Source organism: Sinohyriopsis cumingii, chromosome 1 (genome assembly GCF_028554795.1).
Source record: "Sinohyriopsis cumingii isolate HCF-2022 chromosome 1, ASM2855479v2, whole genome shotgun sequence".
In the NCBI taxonomy this organism is placed as follows: domain Eukaryota; kingdom Metazoa; phylum Mollusca; class Bivalvia; order Unionida; family Unionidae; genus Sinohyriopsis; species Sinohyriopsis cumingii.
Genome location: NC_142961.1, coordinates 184,214,278 through 184,233,615, shown reverse-complemented (window position 1 = coordinate 184,233,615; position 19,338 = coordinate 184,214,278). Strand labels below are relative to the sequence as shown.

Below are 19,338 nucleotides of genomic sequence, written 5' to 3'. Positions count from 1 at the left end.
ACAGTTCAACTTCACTATTCTGTCTTACGATATAAGAAAGGGAACCTCCAGCTTTATTTTTATTTTCGTGTTAAAGGGCACTTAATTTCAAGTATAATCTATGTATCGTTTCGATGAAGTAAATGTCCTTGTGGACAGTTGGATCAGATTATCTTGAATATACGTAGTGCCAACCTTCCAGGCTCACAATTAGTGAAAATAGGGATAAAAAGTCGTGAATTTGGACAAGAATTCGTGAAAAATACCATGACAATAACTCCATCCACTCTGACCGTAAATACTACACTATATCAAATTCGCAATATAAAACTAAAACACTACATATATGCAGAAATATTTATTTATCAAGAGATGATACTGTGGCAGACTTGAACTTCCTCAACTGCTTGATCGTAAATTTGTTTTCTAAACAGTTCAGACTTCTTGCCGGCTGGTTGATCTTGGTGACTAAAATTACTGACAAATTTTCTGCAGCTGAAAAGGCCCTGAAGTCTTATTCTTCCTCACAAGAGAAAATACACTTTCGCTTGCACTGTTGCTGTGAGGAATGCACAGGAGCTGAAGCACTTTTGGTCCTTCCACAGGAAAATTTGGAATCGATTTTCGAGTCCGGCAACATTTGTCAGAACAAATGTTTAGCATGGTCTCCAGCTGATAAAGGTATATTGTGTTCGACAAGAAAACTCACAAATAATGCTTCAGCGTTGGTAGCCTGCATTTCTTCCGCCAATTGTTTAAAATATTCCGGAGCTGAAATCTGCGAATTCTTAGTTTTCCCGACTTCTACGTGTTTTCTGCAACCGACGTGCTTCCTCACATCGTCTCTGCGATGGCGCACTGAGTGCAAAAAGCATGATGAATATCAATGTTTAATGTCAGAATGCACGGCCAATTTTTTATATATTCCAAATTAAACTTCACTTTTTGAGTAATAGAGTTCTTTTCTCTAAGTGGTGAAGACGTTTTCAAAATCGTACATGCGATGCTGAACCGTAACTCAAATCAGTGTTGGTGACGCATGCGCGGAGCAAAATTCCGGTTAGGCCCCAGTTTCTCTCAAAAGCATTTGTAAAACTACTCTTATACATACAGATTAAAATAGGCTAAAATGCTTGCTACCGGGCCAACTGTACTAATCGGCTGTAGATCTACTAATATCGCGACCAGCAGTACTGGACCGTTTCGGCAACTGCGAATATCACGACTAGCGCTTAATGGGAAATCGGTTATTTTATTAAAGATTTAAAATAATTGAGGATTGGAGAATTCGTGAATTTTTGGCTTGTGGCGTGAATCCGTGAATCGCTGAAAAAGTCGTGAAATTCACACCAAATTCGTGAGGGTTGGCAGCTATGAATATACATGACTAATGTTGACAAAGGTTTGGTAGGAACTAAAGATGGCGGCGCAAGGTGTGCGCGCGTTGCATTATGGGTATTTGCGTACTCGATCTTGATGTCTGTGAAAACAACCCATAGGCATAGACAGGACTAGCTACGATGTCGTAGCCTCAACTTGATTTGTTGTCCACGAGGTGATGTGTGATGTGTGATTTGGATTTTTAACGTAGCTTTAACAATTTTTCAGTCATATCGCTACGATGTCTGCAATGTGGCAGTTTATAGTGATGTCTAGCACTGGGGCATCATGCCACAGACATGTAGCATGATTCTTGCAGTCGGACATCCGGGGAATTGTCACGTGACATTCATCGCAACGCAGCCGCCATATTTGTTTGGGGGAAAACAAGTAATCACAATCCATTGTAAAATTCCTAAGAGCTGTTGTGCACCAGGTTGTCATTCCAACAAGAGGAAAAATCAGGCTCAGAAGTTTTATATCATACCCAATCAATCCTCACGAAGAGAAAGATGGTTACATGCAATCAGCAGAGCAAAGCTAAATCCTGACGGCAGCATAAATAAAAATAAACGCTGGTCTCCAAGATGCGGACACTGTTACGTTTGTTCAGCACATTTCATTCCTGGTAAGTATTATGCTAATTTATATCCCTTCATTTAAACCGTTATCTGATTTACTGTAAATAATGAGAAATGGAATTAAATTTTTTATAATAAAACGTGTTCTACCGCACCCTGAAGTCAATTTCGTTTCACTAAGTACCCGTTCACAACACTAAAGTGGAGTTTCTGCAATAAATGTCTTGATAGTGCAGAAGAACATTCTACATCTGAAATAAGTTTTCCGTTCTAATTTTTCAGGTCTCAAAGTCAACGACTCAACACATCCAGATTATGTGCCCTCCATATTTCCAAGCACCACAAGTAGACAAGATGGTGGGACAGAAATGTCAAAAGTAAAGGTTGACCGCTTTAAACGGGCTGCAAAGATATCAAGTGGTGCAGGTATCTCTCTCTCTCATATATATATATATATACATATATATATATATATAGAGAGAGAGAGAGAGAGAGAGAGAGATTTGTATAAAATGTGCACACAAATTTACAAAACATTGGTACAAGTTTGTATATTGTATAACTTTAAATTAATCAAGATGAACAATTTGGTCAATAAATATTGAGATTTGTGAAAGTTCATAACGTTCCCATAAGTAATATATATATGCTTCTTTTAACAGTGAAATTGGCTGAACCATGTCAGGCAACGAAGAAGTTGAAGTTAATGGATGACAACAAACAAATGGATATACCATCTTGTTACTTCAGATGACAATGACACAGGAATCACAACACCTGGAAACAAAGTCACCTGAAGTTGAGTTAATTTCAACTGCACCACATCTTATGCCAATGAAACAACCATTGGAAAAATCTGAGAGAGAAATGCTATATATGGAAATTGACAATCTCAGAAAAGAAAGAAATGATGCCTTACAGAAAACGTCAAGTCTGGAACATATAATTAGTGCTACCTCTCTTTCATCAGCTTCTGTAGAGGGAAACAATGATGCCTGCCAGATGATGACTGGCATTAGCTGGGATATAATTTTACAGCTGTTTACTTTTTTAAGTACATGTATTACCAGTAAATGGTCAAATAAAGCCAGCCTGCCACTAAAGGAACAACTGTTTTTAACACTTGTGAAACTACATCATAATGTGTCTCAAATCAACAACAATTGACTGCTTCTGGAAATGGATTGATCTCATGCATGTAAAAATTGGATTCATGATCAAGGGGACTGATAGAGAGACAATATTCAGCACAATACCGCCAGTGTTCAAATCCAAATTTCCTCGTCTGACTTCAATAATAGATTGTTTTGAAATATTCATTGAAGCACCCAAAAATTTATTGGCAAGGGCACAATGTTATAGTTCATACAACAAACACTGCACAGTTAAAGTTTTTATTTATTGTACACCTCTTGGGTCCATCAGTTACATATCTAATGCATGGGGAGGCAGAGAACGTGTGATCGGATTGATGAAAAATAGATTTACTGTATTGAAAGGGACTTTACCAATCAGATGTGTCAAAAGCATTAAAGATGAAAGCGTTGAATCGGTGTTATAGAGTTGTGACAAAATAATAAAGGTGTGTGCTGCCCTAACTAATTTGTGGACTGGGATTGTGTTTAAAGAGTAAACCGGATCACAGAATATATGTTTGAGATTTTTATTTCAATTGTTGCATTTCATGATGACATGTCAAATACATTATAAAAGAAATTTAAACATAATCCATGACAATAATTATTTACATGTACATGTATACTGTGACACAAATATTACAGAAATGTATTTTAATGCAATATTTTTATCATTAAACACACTCATATATGTAAATTACTACATTAAGCTGTTTTATTATGTCAATACATTAATCACATTGAATACATTGAAATTCATTGACAAAATGAAAAGAAATGCCTCATGAGTTGTTATTTTTGTACACAGCTGACTGTATTTACATGCATCATAGTTTTGTTCATTGTTATTAAACAAACTTAATAGTAAAGTGTTGTCTGTTTCATTTTTTTGCCAATTTCCATAAATTGAATCACACATCTTGTTTAAATCGACGCCTTCAATTTTCTCATTTTTTGCCGAATAAAAGCTTCGGAAGGACGGTGACAACTTACTAGATGTTGGCTCAGGTCCAAGAGAAACAAACTGACCACTGTACTCTTTAAAGGCACTCAAACCAACACAAGGTTCATCCAAACTAGCCAGTACTTTCAGAAATCGATTCTGCTCTTCAGCGGTTGCTGGTTCTGGCATCTTTCTCATCTTTTTCTTAGATCTTTTTAGGGCCTCTTTGGCAGCAGTCTTATAAAATTGTATCTCTGCTGTTTTTTGGGTTCTACTTTCTTCACAAAACATGCATTCCATTCACATGGGCGGTCTGTGCAGGTGCTCGATGTATATCCCAGTCGCACTGCAGTTTCTATTTTAAACAGTAATGCACCAATGTGGGAACAAGTCTCTCCTAACCTATAATAAAGCAATAAAATGTTTTGTTAACATTATGATATAATATACTTAATTTGGTGCAACTATAGTCTTAAAATATGCATATGTATAACTATAAGGTTACAGATTTAGATTCTTTCTTTAAATTTATTGGGCTGTTTACAGAGTTCAACATTTATCCCAGATTTTCCAGTATACAATGAAAAGAAATTGTTTGAGTAGGTGACAGTGTCCTTATTGTCTAAATTTATGTCATAGTAACTAAGTTACATGTACTTACTCAGCCATACAGTTACAATGTGCTGCAATAACAGGTCCTGATTTTTTTAATGCAACCCATGGGTGGTGGGGTTCTTCAGTCACTCTCCAAGAAGGCTTCACATCAGCTTTCAAAACATAATGTCCACTGTCAGTCTTCAGATGGAAAACAGTCTGAACCCACCCTGACACAAAAAAATGTGTGCCTCTAGAGACCTATAGTTCTTCATTAAATCTTCTGCCTTTGCTATTGTAGATAGCATAACATTCATAATTAATTTAAGTATTGCAACCTCATCTGTCCCCAAAATATGGAAAACTGCAAAAGTAACTCCTATTCACAAATCTGGTTCTAAGGATGATGCTGATAACTACCGACCAATTTCAATACTACCAAACTTGTCAAAATTGATTGAAAAACATGTCCATGACTCATTCATGTCATATTTAGCCAAATACTTGCTGTTACACCCTAATCAATCCGGCTTTAGACAGAACCATTCCTGTGAGACTGCCTTGATCTCCCTAACTGATAAATGGCTTCAAGCACTTGACCAAGGTAGAATAATAGGAACTGTATTTGTAGATTTCAGGAAAGCTTTTGACATGGTGGATCATGAAATCCTTTTGAAGAAACTGAAAATCTACCAGTGTGATGAAAGAACAATTAGATGGTTTACTTCATACTTAAATGAGAGAACACAACATGTTTACATAAATAATGTTCCGTCTGAACCTGAAACAATTAGATATGGAGTACCACAAGGCTCAATTCTAGGTCCACTACTATTCATTTTATTTATTAATGACCTACCACTTTTACTAAGAGACTCAATATCATCTACAGATCTCTATGCAGATGACACAACATTGTCAGACATCCAAAACACAAAGCATGAGCTCGAAATTTCTTTACAGAATGCACTAAACAAACTGGAAAACTGGTGCACATGTAATGGCATGGTGGTAAATACTGGTAAAACTAAAATATTACTTATCTCAACACGGCAAAGAAGGACAAATCTTGATAGTGATGAACTATGTCTGACATGGAAGGATACAAATCTGCAAATAGTCTGTCATGATAGGCTACTTGGTGTTCTGGTAGATAATAACCTATCATGGACTGAACATATCAAACATACCAGTAAAAACGTCAATTCAAGTTTATGGCTTCTCAGTAGGATAAGACATTTTCTCCCTGAAAGGCACAGGAAACTATTTTATAACAGTTACATACAACCCTATTTGGACTACTGTAGTACAGTATGGGGTAATTCAAATGATAAAAACATAGCAAAGCTGGCACATCTTCAAAAAAGAGCATTTGGGCTAATATCAATCCAGAAAGAAAGCAAGGAAAGTTTAGCTGGTAGGTTAAAAATATTACCTATTAAAGACCGAATCTGTTTGAGAAAAGCCAAATTAATGTACAGGATATCTCAGAATAGTGCTCCTGAATATTTACAATCACTATTCCAGTATAGGCTACCTGGTAATACTCCCCACCTGCGATCCATGTCTACCAAACAGTATAAAATTCCCAAACCAAATAAGGAGTTATTTAAAAAAAAGTTTCCAATACTCTGGAACTCTGCTCTGGAATAGTATTCCAGCTGAGATTAGAAATGCCCACTCTATTTCCTTCTTCCAAACCCAATATATTCAGTGGCTTCAGAGATGCAGCTTAAATAAATAAATTCCTTTGTATGAGGGCCTCAAGGTAGATTAGTTTTAAGCTAATTGTGTTATCCTCTTTAAATAAGGTCATTATTATTATTATTATTATTATTGCCTCAGCAGAATAAATACCTGTAAATGAAAATGATAAGTTGTTTTAAATTTGAATAATTATGTAAAAACAATTAGTTGAATCTATTAAATGAAAATGTAAAAGATACACAGACAATACCTTCTTTCTATTCTACAAATTCTTACACTACTAGCTTTATCAACATGGTATTTACAAGCACCACTATTCACTATTTACAAGCATCAATTTATTGTAGTTTACCATTATTTGCAACATTTAATAATATTATTATTTACATTCAAAGAAATACGTTAATTCACCCGTCAAATAAAATAAATACTTACGTGGATGTTTAATCAGGTAGTTATAAACATCGTGGTATTCAGTAGCTGGCTATTGTTTCGGGTCATTGATCCAGGTATCAGCGGGCACCTTATAAGGACAAATATCCATTGCAATCAACTTCAGTTTTACCAAGTACCTCTGTTGTGCGTCCAAAGCCAAATTGTCTTGATATTGGTAAGCAGCAGGGGGTGCGAATCGGACATTTTGTCCAATCGTCATTTGGCTTAATTAATACTTTCTGCACTCAGCGGATCCGGTGTCGTCAGCGCCCGGTAAAAAAAAACGACGTCGTCGTCGGGGGGTCGTCCAATCGTCATTTGGTTTAATTAATACTTTCTGCGCGCCGATCCCAGCATCGTCAGCGTCCGGTAAAAAAGCGCGACGACCGCGTCGATGTCATTGCCCCCCCCTGCTGCTAAGAAGTTATTTACAATGATCTTACAAACAGAGTGATCACTAACTCCTCCTCTTGTAGATCAATTAGGTTATTTGACTGATCGGTAAGTCTGAAATTAATTCTCGTTAAAAACCGATTATGGCATCGCATATAGACCGGATTAATCGGGCTCTCAACGATTAAGAATCCGGGAGGGGCTGTTGGTGAAAATGAATAAAGGATATACCCCTGTTGAGCTTGATTTGATTGCTTGGTATCTACCTGGTAACTCCCTTCGATAACATCACACACTAGATTGATTGCTATCACCGATGCGATATTTACGTTGTATGGAGCAATATGCCTACCACCATCTCCATTATCGTGTCTGAGGATAGTTGATGGACCGAGAAAATCATTAAGAGACTTTCTTAGTTCTGGCGCGTTGTATCCTGGAAACTTGAAATCGGGTAAATCGGCTTCTGTGATATTATACTCGGTTAGGAATTTTTGTTTATTATCATCGCTGTTAGCGGATATTATTTTAACGATTCGTTCATTGATATATTCCATGTCTGATATAAGTCGATTCAACACCTCAACATGTTTTTGTGCTTTTGTTTTCCGTAGTTGTTCTAGTTGCAATCGGTAATTACGATTAATCTCGATAAAAAAACTATCGATATCATTTAAATTAACTGTGACTATGGTGAACGATTCAGGAGTTTCCTTATACTGAAAATACCATTGCATGGTATTCCTGTCTTGAAATATAAACCAACTGGGTAATAACGTGTTTTTTTATAATAGACAAATCATCTCGATACCCGGGATTAATTTCATGATACGATTGCGCATTTGTGTGCAAGTCCGCGGGGATTTTATGAGGTGGATTCTTGGGCCAACCTAGTATGGTTCTTATTGAACTGTTATAAATATCAACCATATACCCCGGTGTGCTTATTTCAATCGTCGACGATAACGTCGGTTCATGAACCGTAATGGCGATTTTTGATTCTTTTCCTGTGATCGATTTTATCCTGCGTTGAAATTCTTTATTGATTTGTTCTACTTGGTATGACCCAGTTGGTATTGTAACCTCCTTCCAGTCTGGGGTCCCATTGGGTTTATTTGTCCATGCAAAAATCAGCGAGTTATTAGGTTGTTGTCCGTTAAATGCTTCCGCTCGGATATTAGGCCAACTGTGATATACTCGCAATTTTGCCAGCGCTATTTCCTTCACTGGAATCGGAGAAGGGAAGTTTACACTGAATTCTGGCTTCATTGATGTTATCGATATCATACTTGTTTGTACCGGAGTGGTGTTCTCCGCGATCCGTTGAAGTAATTGAAACCCTTCGGGGTTCAGCGACATTATTATTATTCGCTGTTTCTAGTGTTTAATTTCAACACCGAATATTAACAACCTGCTTGTTTTCAGGAGAATGTTTTAAGCCCATTGAAGTGGTTTCAGCGATGTGGTTTCCAGCTTCCAGTTGAAAATCCTCGATTTTTGACATCGCGGAGTCATACAACTGGACCATCGTGGAGAATTCAACATCGGATATAAACGAATTATCTATCGCCAACGAGATCAACCCGGATAATTTCGAGTACGCGTCGGATACTATTTGATGTTTTACTGTATACTCGTTGAGTTTTTTCTGAGAACACGATGATATCTTTCTAGTGATTGCGTTGGCAACTCCAGCAATTGTTGTCGCTGCGGAGATAGCGATTGGAACAGCGATCGGGGCCATCATGGTCACCATGGATAAAATGACACCGGTACCAGCTACTATACCTGACACCGAATACACGGCCGCGTGGATGGCGGTTATTTTTCGGCGGTATTTTTTTATTTTTACACGGTATTGTTCGGAAAGCGTTTTCAAGTTCGAGGAGAATTCTTTTACGGTATCGAATCGATATTGATGTGACGTCGGTGATACCTCTGATTCAATTACCTTGGTGGTCATTTTTATTTTAAAAGAGCTAGTGTTTTTAATTACTTAGATCCACTACAAATTCCACATACCATGTAATGTTTGCCCTGGTTAAATTTCTATCAACGGCTCTAATTGTAAACGGTTCAGTTGCGTCCTTGTCTATAATTGTTGATATTGTATTGTTAAACCCGAATGAACTCGACGATGATATATTAAACTGCATCATTGAAACCAGTGTCAATCCATAAATGCCCTTAACAGTTGCGGTAATATTTACTATATTCTGTGTAGGAGTCCAAGTGAATGATCCATGCCGAATCGTGTATACTGTGTTGATGGTGTTATCCCCCTTAATCGCTGCAACATCACTTTTGATTGTTCCTATTTCCTGTCCAGTGATATTTCTTCCACCAAATAATTTTTGTTCATCAATGAATGTTTTAATTTCAGCTAGGGTCAGTTTAGATATAGCCGGGTTTCCAAAACAATCCGTGCTAAGCTCGTTAATCTTAAGTCGTTGTTGAGCAGAAATATGATCGCGGATGCTATGATAAGTCATCGGGAAGTATTGGGGGTCGACAACACCCGGAAAAAAATTCTCGATGATCTCATTAACCTTAAGGCGCTGTTGGTCTGTTATATGCAAGTAGATTTTAGCAAATTTCATGGTATCTCCGGGTTTCAAAACCCCCTCGAAGAATTTATCAACAACGTCGTTGGCGATTTTTTGTTTGCCCATGAACTCTTTTAAGTAAGAAAGACTCTCTTGAATTTTTTCAAGGTCTATGTCGTTAACCTCGGCGGGGGTAAACAATTTACTTTTTTTGTTGTTATAAAAGAAGTTAGTAAAAAGGTCTCTGAGATTAATCCGTTCAAGGTCTTTAATATACCCGTTGCTGTGGTTATGACTGTCAATGAACGTTTTAATTTCAGCAAGAGTCGGTGTAGATATAGCCGGGTTTCCAAAAAACCTATCAGCGATGTCGATGGTGGGGTTATGTTTGTCGACGGACGCTTGGAGTTCTATGACCCTCCTAATGTATGTAGGAAGGGGGCCATCTGGGGATGTTTGTTCATTTATGAACGTTTTAATTTCAGCGAGGGTCATAACAACCGTGGCCGGGTCTCCAAAAAACTTATTAACGATGTTTCTGCGAAAACTATTATACTTTCGTATATATTCTTTCAGCTCACTAGCATGCTTGGCAATCGCGTCTGTGATCATGGATACAAGTTCACCCGGTTTCAATTTACCATCGCTGGAATACAGCGCTATACTGTTTTCAGCGACATCGCTCTTCCGTGTTAAAACGTCATCCAGCGACACATTACTGGATTTTAATTTACCCTGGCGGTCTTGAAATACAACTATTTCGCCCGGGTCAACACTGGTTAGATTTAACGTATCAGCGATTTCATCCTCGATTAGTTTTTTTATGTCATCGGTGGCGAGCATTTCCGTGGATTCTTTCAGCGCCGAAACCGGTCGTCCCCAGATATCAATCATTATTATTGTAAAAAAAAACTGTTTTTAATTAACCCGCCGGGCCTCTACGACCCCACTAGTGTATTCGTTTACAACCACATGAGGTGGTTTCCGCAATGATGAAATTGCCGCGAGTACGTTCAATACCTCACGGCCGCATATCGGTGGGTCACTTAATTGTTGTGTTGGCAGCGTGGAATAAAAAACCAGGGCTGAACATGCCCGGATATACCGCATGAACTCGTTTGGCGGGGCTAACCCGTATGAATCAAAATAGACGATCGCACACGGATCAATTGCGTATGCAACCCAATGAGTTCCCGCTCCGGAGGATTTATCGAGGTTAATTATACCGGTTTCAATATTCCTTGGTTTTGTCGGTAATTGATCCCTCATAAAAACACCTCTGAAGTTTTTCATCGCTAACGCGTTTGCGGCATCTATTAAATCAAAATTAGACATAGGAGTCATTGACTCCTCAACCATAGACTCTTGCGTTAATAAACGGTTCCCGGTAGTCTTAGACCCTTCCCCGAGTACCATGAATACGGGGTTCCCGGTAGTCTTAGACCCTTTCCGGCTACGGGTCGTCCTCGTTTCTTTTTTTTATAGCCTTTCCCGGTTGCCTTCTTTAATGCCATTCCCACCGCGGTACCAACGGCTCCTAACGCCGCCGCCTTCGCCACTGCTGGGGCCGCCGCGGAAATCAACGCTGGAATCGCAGCTAACAGCGGAAATATCCCACCGGTCTTTTCCATGTTTTTAATCGCTGCGGCCAAAAAATCTATTTGAACACCCTTTTTATTCCTCATCGCATCATTGAAATGTTTTATTTGACGCGCCGTCAACGATATCTTATGATTACCACCTGCCATCTGTGACGGCTTTAACGTTATTGTGGTTCCACATTGTTTAGCCGACTTTGATCGTAATTTCTTGACTTGACCATCGGTCAACTCTACACCGACAACACTATACGACATTTTTATTGTAAACGCGTTTATGTTTTCAATTACATGTTTTCCACTGGTGCATCAACGATTCTCATTCGTCCACCAACACCTTCCAACAGCATTGATTTATCGCTGAGAATGACAGCAACCGCTCTATAATCAACACCACCCGGGGCTATACGAGCTCGGAAGTGTATATCAACGACGGATTGTCTCGTTAAATCAAGATGTTCCAGCGAAAAGTAATAAATCGGATACAGGTTTTTAAAATCAAGTTGTGATATTTGCAAACCAGTGTCGACGTTTTGATCACGCGCCATAAATGACGGCATCCGATGATACACACGAGCAATATGGTTGTTGTCGTAATTAAGCTGTATATCCTCGGATGGTTCCTGTTGTCCGTTTATTCTCAGCGAAACCTCCCTGACTCCTAATCGATCAAATATCATATGGCTGCGTTCTTGATTACCCAATCGATCCCTATTCTGTAGCGCTATAAATACATGACGCGGGGCTGAAACGCCTTGTTTTGATGCCAGGTGCCATGTAAATGTATCAGCGACATTATCCTCTTTAGCATCAGTTGTTACCGCTAGCCAACTCAACAACGATTTCCCTCCCTGTTCCATAAATGATAACAATCGTGCTTCCGTGGTAACTGATGGAGTCAACACTGGCATCCACAATGCTATTTTAGTTAAAACGACTTTACCGTTATCGACGCCAACAGCACGCCATATTGCATTGTTATCATCGCCCCTTCGCGTTAGCGCGATTGTATGCTTAGCCCCATAGATAACTTTTCTGACATTTCTACAAAATCCGAATATGTGATGGAGTGGAATCGCGCATGAAAACTGTCGGCGTTGTCCTTGCAATGTTGCTACTCGTGTTGCAAACCCTAGATTAAAATTATCGTTAGTACTTTTTATAACAGTGAAATCAGCGCCTGGTTTTGCTCTGCGGTCTGGGTTAGCTGCTTCAGCCTGGTCAACTGCGTTATCTTTTCCCGTCACCACGTTAATGTACTGAATATGATCAGCGTTATTAGTGGTATCCTTTGCGAACATCATAGATGGGCCCGCCGATCTTGTATAATCATCTGAGTATCTTGCTAGCTCAATTATCGTCGTTGCAACATCAACCTCGCGTTCTATTGATTCAATTTCTCGCCCGTCAATAAGATATCTGGCACTCTCAAATAACGCCATGATACCGTTGTTGACAAAACCAACTCGAACACGACCGTCATTTGCGTATGGTGCATTATCGGCAGCATTTGTTACAAGTTCTCCCTCAATTTCGATAAACGCTTCACACGGCAAAAAGTATTTACTGGTATCTTGGACTTGAAGTTCAATTCGCGATCGTAGGTCGGCTTGTGGTGGTTGATAGGAATAAAATTGATAATCACGGACAGAATCATCCCTGCGCACTGGGGCATCCATATCAAACGCGGGATCAGCGGTTCGCGCAAACATTTTATTATTTATCATGTTGATGTTTTCAATTGCAATTCATCAACGTCGTTTTCGTCGTAAATTCTTTGAATCCTGTTTAAGACCACTCCCCGCTATCGCGTTCATGAGCGCGTTGGTTGTTGCATCAGTGGACGGCTCCGCCATCATCGGCGAGGCCATCGACGCTAGTTTTTTTTCCACCGCGTTATTTATTACCCTGCTGACATTTGCAGGCATCACTGTTGTAGAATGCAGCGGCGGAGCCGCCAGCGGCGTTTGTTTTTTTCTTCTCACCAACGACATTAGTTTGTCCTTTGCTGCAGAAAACACCTTTCCGGCAACATCTCCAATAGCGCTGATTCCCTTATCACGAATAACATCAATGGCCTTCATAGATAATTGTTTAGCTAACGGCGCCACTTTTGGAGCCATTCTTGTAAATAACCCCGCAATGGTGCTACCGAGACCGTCTCCGTACCACGCGCGGTATACAGGCAATCGTGAGTTTACCACGTAGACGCTGACTGGTTTATCATGGTTGTAGTGTATAATCATCTTTATTATAAAAACACCAGTGTTTTCCAATTAGTGATTGGTCAATCGCTGTAATGACCGTGGTCATCAAAACCGTCCACGAGTTCGTCTATGAGCGTTCGATATACATTAATGTCCATGATACCACCGGCAAATAACCGCCTGCAAATATCATCGGCCTCATTGATTATTTCCGGAGAGTTATTTCCGGCTCGTTTTCCTCCGATTAGTACTTCCAGCCGTGATATATCACTGAGAACATTACCAGGACAAGTAACGTCTTTACCAACAGAGTATCCTTTTCCTTTTTTTGGTTTCCTACTTTTAACATTCTCGAGGAATGCGTCGTAAATGGGATCACCATGACGTGATAATTCGTCTTTATATCTACTTGCTAAATACACTATTCTTGTCCATTTTTCCACCGAATTTATATTTTTCTCGTAGCCGCTATTGATATGCTCATCTCGTGTGCCCTTAGCAAAATTTGTAACAGTAAAATTAACTAATTCTTCATCGTCAAGATTTCTGATTGTGTCTATTGTGCTCTTTTTAAGTACATTACGGGGTATATTCCCCTCTTTCTCTATTTCTTCCGGTATTTCTTCCGGTATTTCTTCTTCTGGTTCTCTTGCGGTGGCGCCTAGTTCTTCTTCATCGGCCATTGTAACATAAGGTTCTTGTGGGTCCGTTATAGCGAGTGGTGGCGGCCTCTCCCTCCGTTGGTGTGTTGTAGCAACCTCTATTTTCGCAGGAAGTGTTTCCAGAGACTCTTTTGTTTGCTCGGTCTGAGCCGCTATCTTTTCAAGCGCACCGAGGACGGGCACAGTTGCACTCGTTATCGGAGCAAAGAGTTGTTCACTTCCAACAGCAAAATCAGTTTGTAGTTGTTGCCGCGTTTGAAGTTGTTTTCGGACCCTGTCTCGTAACGGTATGAACTTTTTAAGCGCTGCTAGCCGCTCTCTGGCTAGCCGAGTAGTAAGTGATTCGCCTACCATTATTGCAAATTGCTCCGTAATTTCTAATTTCCCTGTGGCAGAACACCTGTCGCATCAGACGCACGTTACCACGACCTATCGGGGAAAAAAAAATGTATACAACGTAAAAATTCACTTCCGTACGCTACGTGAACAGGTATGCCATTAAATTGGGGGCTCCACGGAGTTTTCGTCTATAATCCTTCTAATGTTTTTGATCTTACTAGAAATCTCCCGCCGTCGTTCATAAACACGTCCGAGTTTTTTTCGTATTATTTCAACGGCAGTAAATAGTCCAATGAATGCATTTACGTCATTGTGGTACAGGTTTTCATTAATCGTATGTTGTAATCGTTTTATAAAAGCGTACTCGCGGGCCAGAGTAAAACGCCCCCGTTTCGATTGTTCATTAATAATTTCATAATCGGATAATATTCTTTCGCTGTTGAGACCATCAGATAATTCAATTCCTTTAACTAATTCTTCATCTTCAAAAAATTCCTTGATTTTTTAATTTTGAAATCTCGGTTAATATATTATTGATGTCTTCGATATTCATATTCTTATAAACATCTTATTTCTAAATAAAAAAAAATGGACGGCACACCCGTTTGGCAACCCCGCTGGCGCCCTATGACGTCAGAGAGGCCCATCGGTTACTTAATTAAGGACATTCACATCTTGGAACCCCTTGGGTGCCTTCGCATCCATCTGAGCCCAAGGAAACCCCGAAACATACATCTCCGGGAGGGAGGCCTAGGGTGACAAACGTCATCGTAGACCGCCCAGAAGATATGCTTGGGGGGACGTACGGATATATTTACAATGAAATGATGGGACGGCACAAGACAGCACAAACATAAAACGGCGGGGCGGAACTCTACGGCCGATTCGACCAATCAAAAGCAACCCAATTAAATTAACGCGGTTGCATGATTGTGAATAAAAGACAACCACATGCCCGGGTCAAGTGCGTGGGTTAGTTTTGATTGATCGAATCGGCTTTCGAAAGCCCCAGGCTTATAACGAGTCGTCTTAAAGATAAGGTGACTAATACAACCGCGTCAGTCACAAGGTGTGTGTTAATTTGAATTCCCTTGAATCGTTAAATCCTTGAATACTTATTAATGGTGTTTCACAGCATTTAAATGAAACCAAAAATTTGAATAAAACATTAAAAAAAAGAATACAGCTGTTAGATAACAGCATGTATTTCATTAGTTTTCATCGTAAAATGATTAATTAATCGTAACATTAATTGGACTTCAAGGGACGTAACTCTTGTCATGCGACGCTATCACAAAACGAGTTATCTCCCTTTGATGTTATATATGAAAATCGAATTCTGTGACCCGTCTTTTTTGAGATCGCTGTTTGATATACTCGTTCTGCTACTTTTCGTACTGAGGCTCTACAAATATCGAAATATTTTCCTGCCTCATTCATCAACTGAAATATTTTTTCCTCGTGCGTTGATGTATCAAACGATTTGACCCCCCTTGCTTGCTTTGAAAACTTACCAGTTTGGCCTTTTTTATTATTTTCACTCTGAGAGATGGCTTGCAGATTACACAGTCTGTTATTTTGAGGACATCCATCAATGTGATCAATAACAAGACCGTCGTTGATCAATCCGTTAAACGCTTCATAGATTATTCTATGAACGTAATAGCTTTTTTTCCCGGCACCAAACATCAAATACCCCTGATTATTTACGGTACCAACCGGCTTCTTCAGTCTGCGGTTTCTAACAACGCCGTCGTGAGATGCCTCGTAATTAACGAGCACAGGATGCGGCTGAAATTCTTGGTTCATTTGTATAATAATACTACTTGTCTAATTCATTATTTGTTTAATTATAAACCTTTCAATGTAGTCCTGAGGAGTTTTGATGATTTTGTCCTTGACGGAGTCAGCGGTGGGGTCAATGACGGCGTTTTTTATTCGCTTGTCATAATAGCGTTTTAGTTCCCTGTATCGTTTGCCGCCACAATTGATACATAATTGTGATTTACCACGCACCCCAACGTGGCAAACCAAGCACGGGAGGGGGCCATTTGAACCATTACGAACGCTTTGTAAATGATACCCGCAGAATTCACCTCTACATGATTTATTGCACGGGGTTGTCGACCCAATCATCAACCATTTGCAGTGATTCATTATACTATATTCTTTTATTTAAATACTTGTTTTAATTATATGGAGGAGGAGTTCAAGAAACTATCAGCAATTAAGCCCTGGAAAAATATTAAGTTCAATCTCGATAGAGCCCTCAAGGATGCACCAAAAGCGTTAATAAACGATAGAACCCTGTTGAATAAAATACGCGATTGTATCAATGAATTCAAGCGTGATGGTGCATCTCATAGTTGGTCAACATTTCGAATTGATGGTGTTGTTGATGCTACCATGAACGACAACCGCGCAGCAACGATAATATCACAACTTGACGGTAAAAAGTATTTCTTCAGAGTAAAATTCATTGTCCGGGTGGAATCAGGTAATTGGATCATACGTGATAAATTTGAACCAGTTCTCAGCGACAAGAAAATAGTTATTGTTAGCCGCGACTCCAAGCCGGGGTTGTTAACCGGAATTGACAGACCATACTATGAACGAGCGTATCCTGAAACAGCAGTTGTTTATGGAATATACCCGTTAAATAAGAAACCTGATATCGGAAAACTAGCGCCGATGAAACAGTCAACGGGGATAAATTGTGTAGCAGAACGAGTAATAGAGCATTTTACAAATGCGTGTCGAGGAAATAAACTGACTGATTTACGACGTAGCAAAATCAACCAGTGGGAGGAGACAGTGCGCGAGCGAGGAGCAACCATCAGCAACATAGCGAGATTAGAAACGTCGTTGAGATTTCCAATAACCGTTACAACGATAACCGGTGAAGTATTATACGAATCAAAGTATAAATCAAAGGGAGCCCCAATCAAAATTATTGATCATAACGAACACGCATGGACGTCCGCGGTCACAATATTTCCACGGGATAGAACAGTAGAGTATATCCCGGGGGAATTCCTGGGAGAGGATGGTTTTCTCGCGGAGAGGAAACTATTTGATGCTATTGCCTGCTTGTGTAAAAACGACCCTGTATCAGTGTGGTTACTTCGCAGCGCTGAAAACGATGCGGATACCTTTGATCAGTTTGTAAGACCAAACGGTGAATTATATCGCACTGAAGCGTTTCACAACAAGATGAAAAAAAACGCCATGGAATTTGAAGAGCATGATGAACAACTGCCAACAAATTGTTTTACGATTCCATCGGTTGCGGCTCATGTTGCAGCAAGGAAAAATGCGTGGAGACCAACGCGCAAGGAATTTCTACCGGATGTACAATCCAGTTGTTTGGAATACTATCACGGTGGACTATGGAACACTGAATACAACCGCGACGCTATGATTTCCGTTGATATGGTTGCCTGTTATCCAGCGAGTTTTCTCGGGTATGGATCCGCCGCTGAGTACTTTAAACGATTTGGACACCCCAGACATGAAATGACTCGTGTTGCTATTAATGGACCACTGCCTGATTTTGATTTAACCGGATTCGCTCGCATAGTATCATTTGAATTCGCGGCAGGACTTCATCGCTGTTGCTAAATTTGGATTGGTAGACACATGACTGAAAAGAAGTGGCTGCCAATAGCGCTGCTACGGTTTATGATTGATTGTAGCATGCTTGTATCGTTGATTGTCAGTGACGCGATTATATCATACCGGGCGCAGACTGAATTCTGGTTACCAGAACCGGAGCGTCTAGATAGCATAATTGACGAGTCCAGAAAACACATTGATGCCAACGAGGAATATATCATCGAATGGTCCAAAAATATATTCAACCAACGAAACCGCGAGGCAAAAGATCTCGGTAGAAGAATAATTGGTAAGTTCACACAAGGTGGAAAAAACTGCGACTACAAACGATATTGCTCACGGCTGATTATAGATGACGCAGAACATGATTTCGTAATCAAGGACGCAGTGGCAAAAAATAGATACGTGAACTGCAAAACAGCTTTCTTGTCCAATGGAACAAGGTTGGGTACAGTTGTTACCTACAGCGATGGAGACAGCCCGGCATATCCACATTTGAGGGCGTCTATGCTGGGTTACGCCGCTATCAATTTATTCTCGATGATAAATAGATTTCCCGACACCGCGGTTAGAGTTGCGATTGATTCATTTTACATAGACGTAAAGTATAAGGGAAACATAGCCGAGTTTACTAGTCCGGACGAGAGTTGGGGTACATGGAGAATTAAAAAAGAAATACGACGCGATTATTCCCCGTCAGCAGATGTCACCGTTGAAAATAATTACTTACGCGGTGATAATCTATCAGAATGGTCTAATGCACCACCGTGTTCTGATCCAATTTGTAGATATAAAACAGTTTATTTAAGCGGCTGTGGCGGGTCAGGAAAGACGACTCGGGCAATTGAATTGTTTCGAACGCGGGCAAGTATAATCGTGCTTACACCGACCCATAGACTAGCGCGAGAGATGAAACAACGAAATGTTGACGCCGTTACTTATCACAGCTTTTTTCGATACAGCGGCGGTGAGTGGACTCCTGATCGAATGGGTGAAAAATTTATTCCTGAGGTTATCATCTGGGATGAGATATGTACTGTTTCGTTAGATGTTTTACAAATGTTTCTTGAGTGGTTGCTGCGCGCGAATACAGTGGTGATAATGTGCGGAGATCATGGCCAACCACCACCATTTGTCGGCGAGGGTCCACATGATTGGTTAAAGGGTTTTGTGGACTATTATGAAGAAACCGATACTGATTACCGAGCACTTGATGAACAACT

The 19,338-nt window shown here is 39.8% G+C and overlaps 2 protein-coding genes and 1 pseudogene across 3 annotated transcripts in view; 1 reads left to right on the top strand and 2 right to left on the bottom strand.

Annotated features, from left to right (window-relative positions):
• The window catches only part of LOC149808519 (uncharacterized), a 99,263-nt gene that overhangs the window by 72,491 nt on the left and 7,434 nt on the right, over nt 1–19,338 (bottom strand). The window lies entirely within an intron of this gene.
• LOC149808521 (uncharacterized) lies at nt 497–3,881 on the top strand. Its single transcript, XM_089978384.1, has 3 exons — nt 497–1,987; nt 2,223–2,366; nt 2,603–3,881. The coding sequence occupies exons 1-3, from the start codon at nt 1,648–1,650 to the stop codon at nt 2,692–2,694; spliced, it is 576 nt and encodes a 191-aa protein (XP_089834510.1). The 5' UTR covers nt 497–1,647; the 3' UTR covers nt 2,695–3,881.
• Nucleotides 3,728–4,888, bottom strand: LOC149808520 (uncharacterized; annotated as a pseudogene). The gene is made up of 2 exons (XR_016425314.1): nt 4,681–4,888; nt 3,728–4,421 (listed from the first exon to the last, which is right to left on the bottom strand). The product of XR_016425314.1 is annotated as an uncharacterized LOC149808520 (transcript).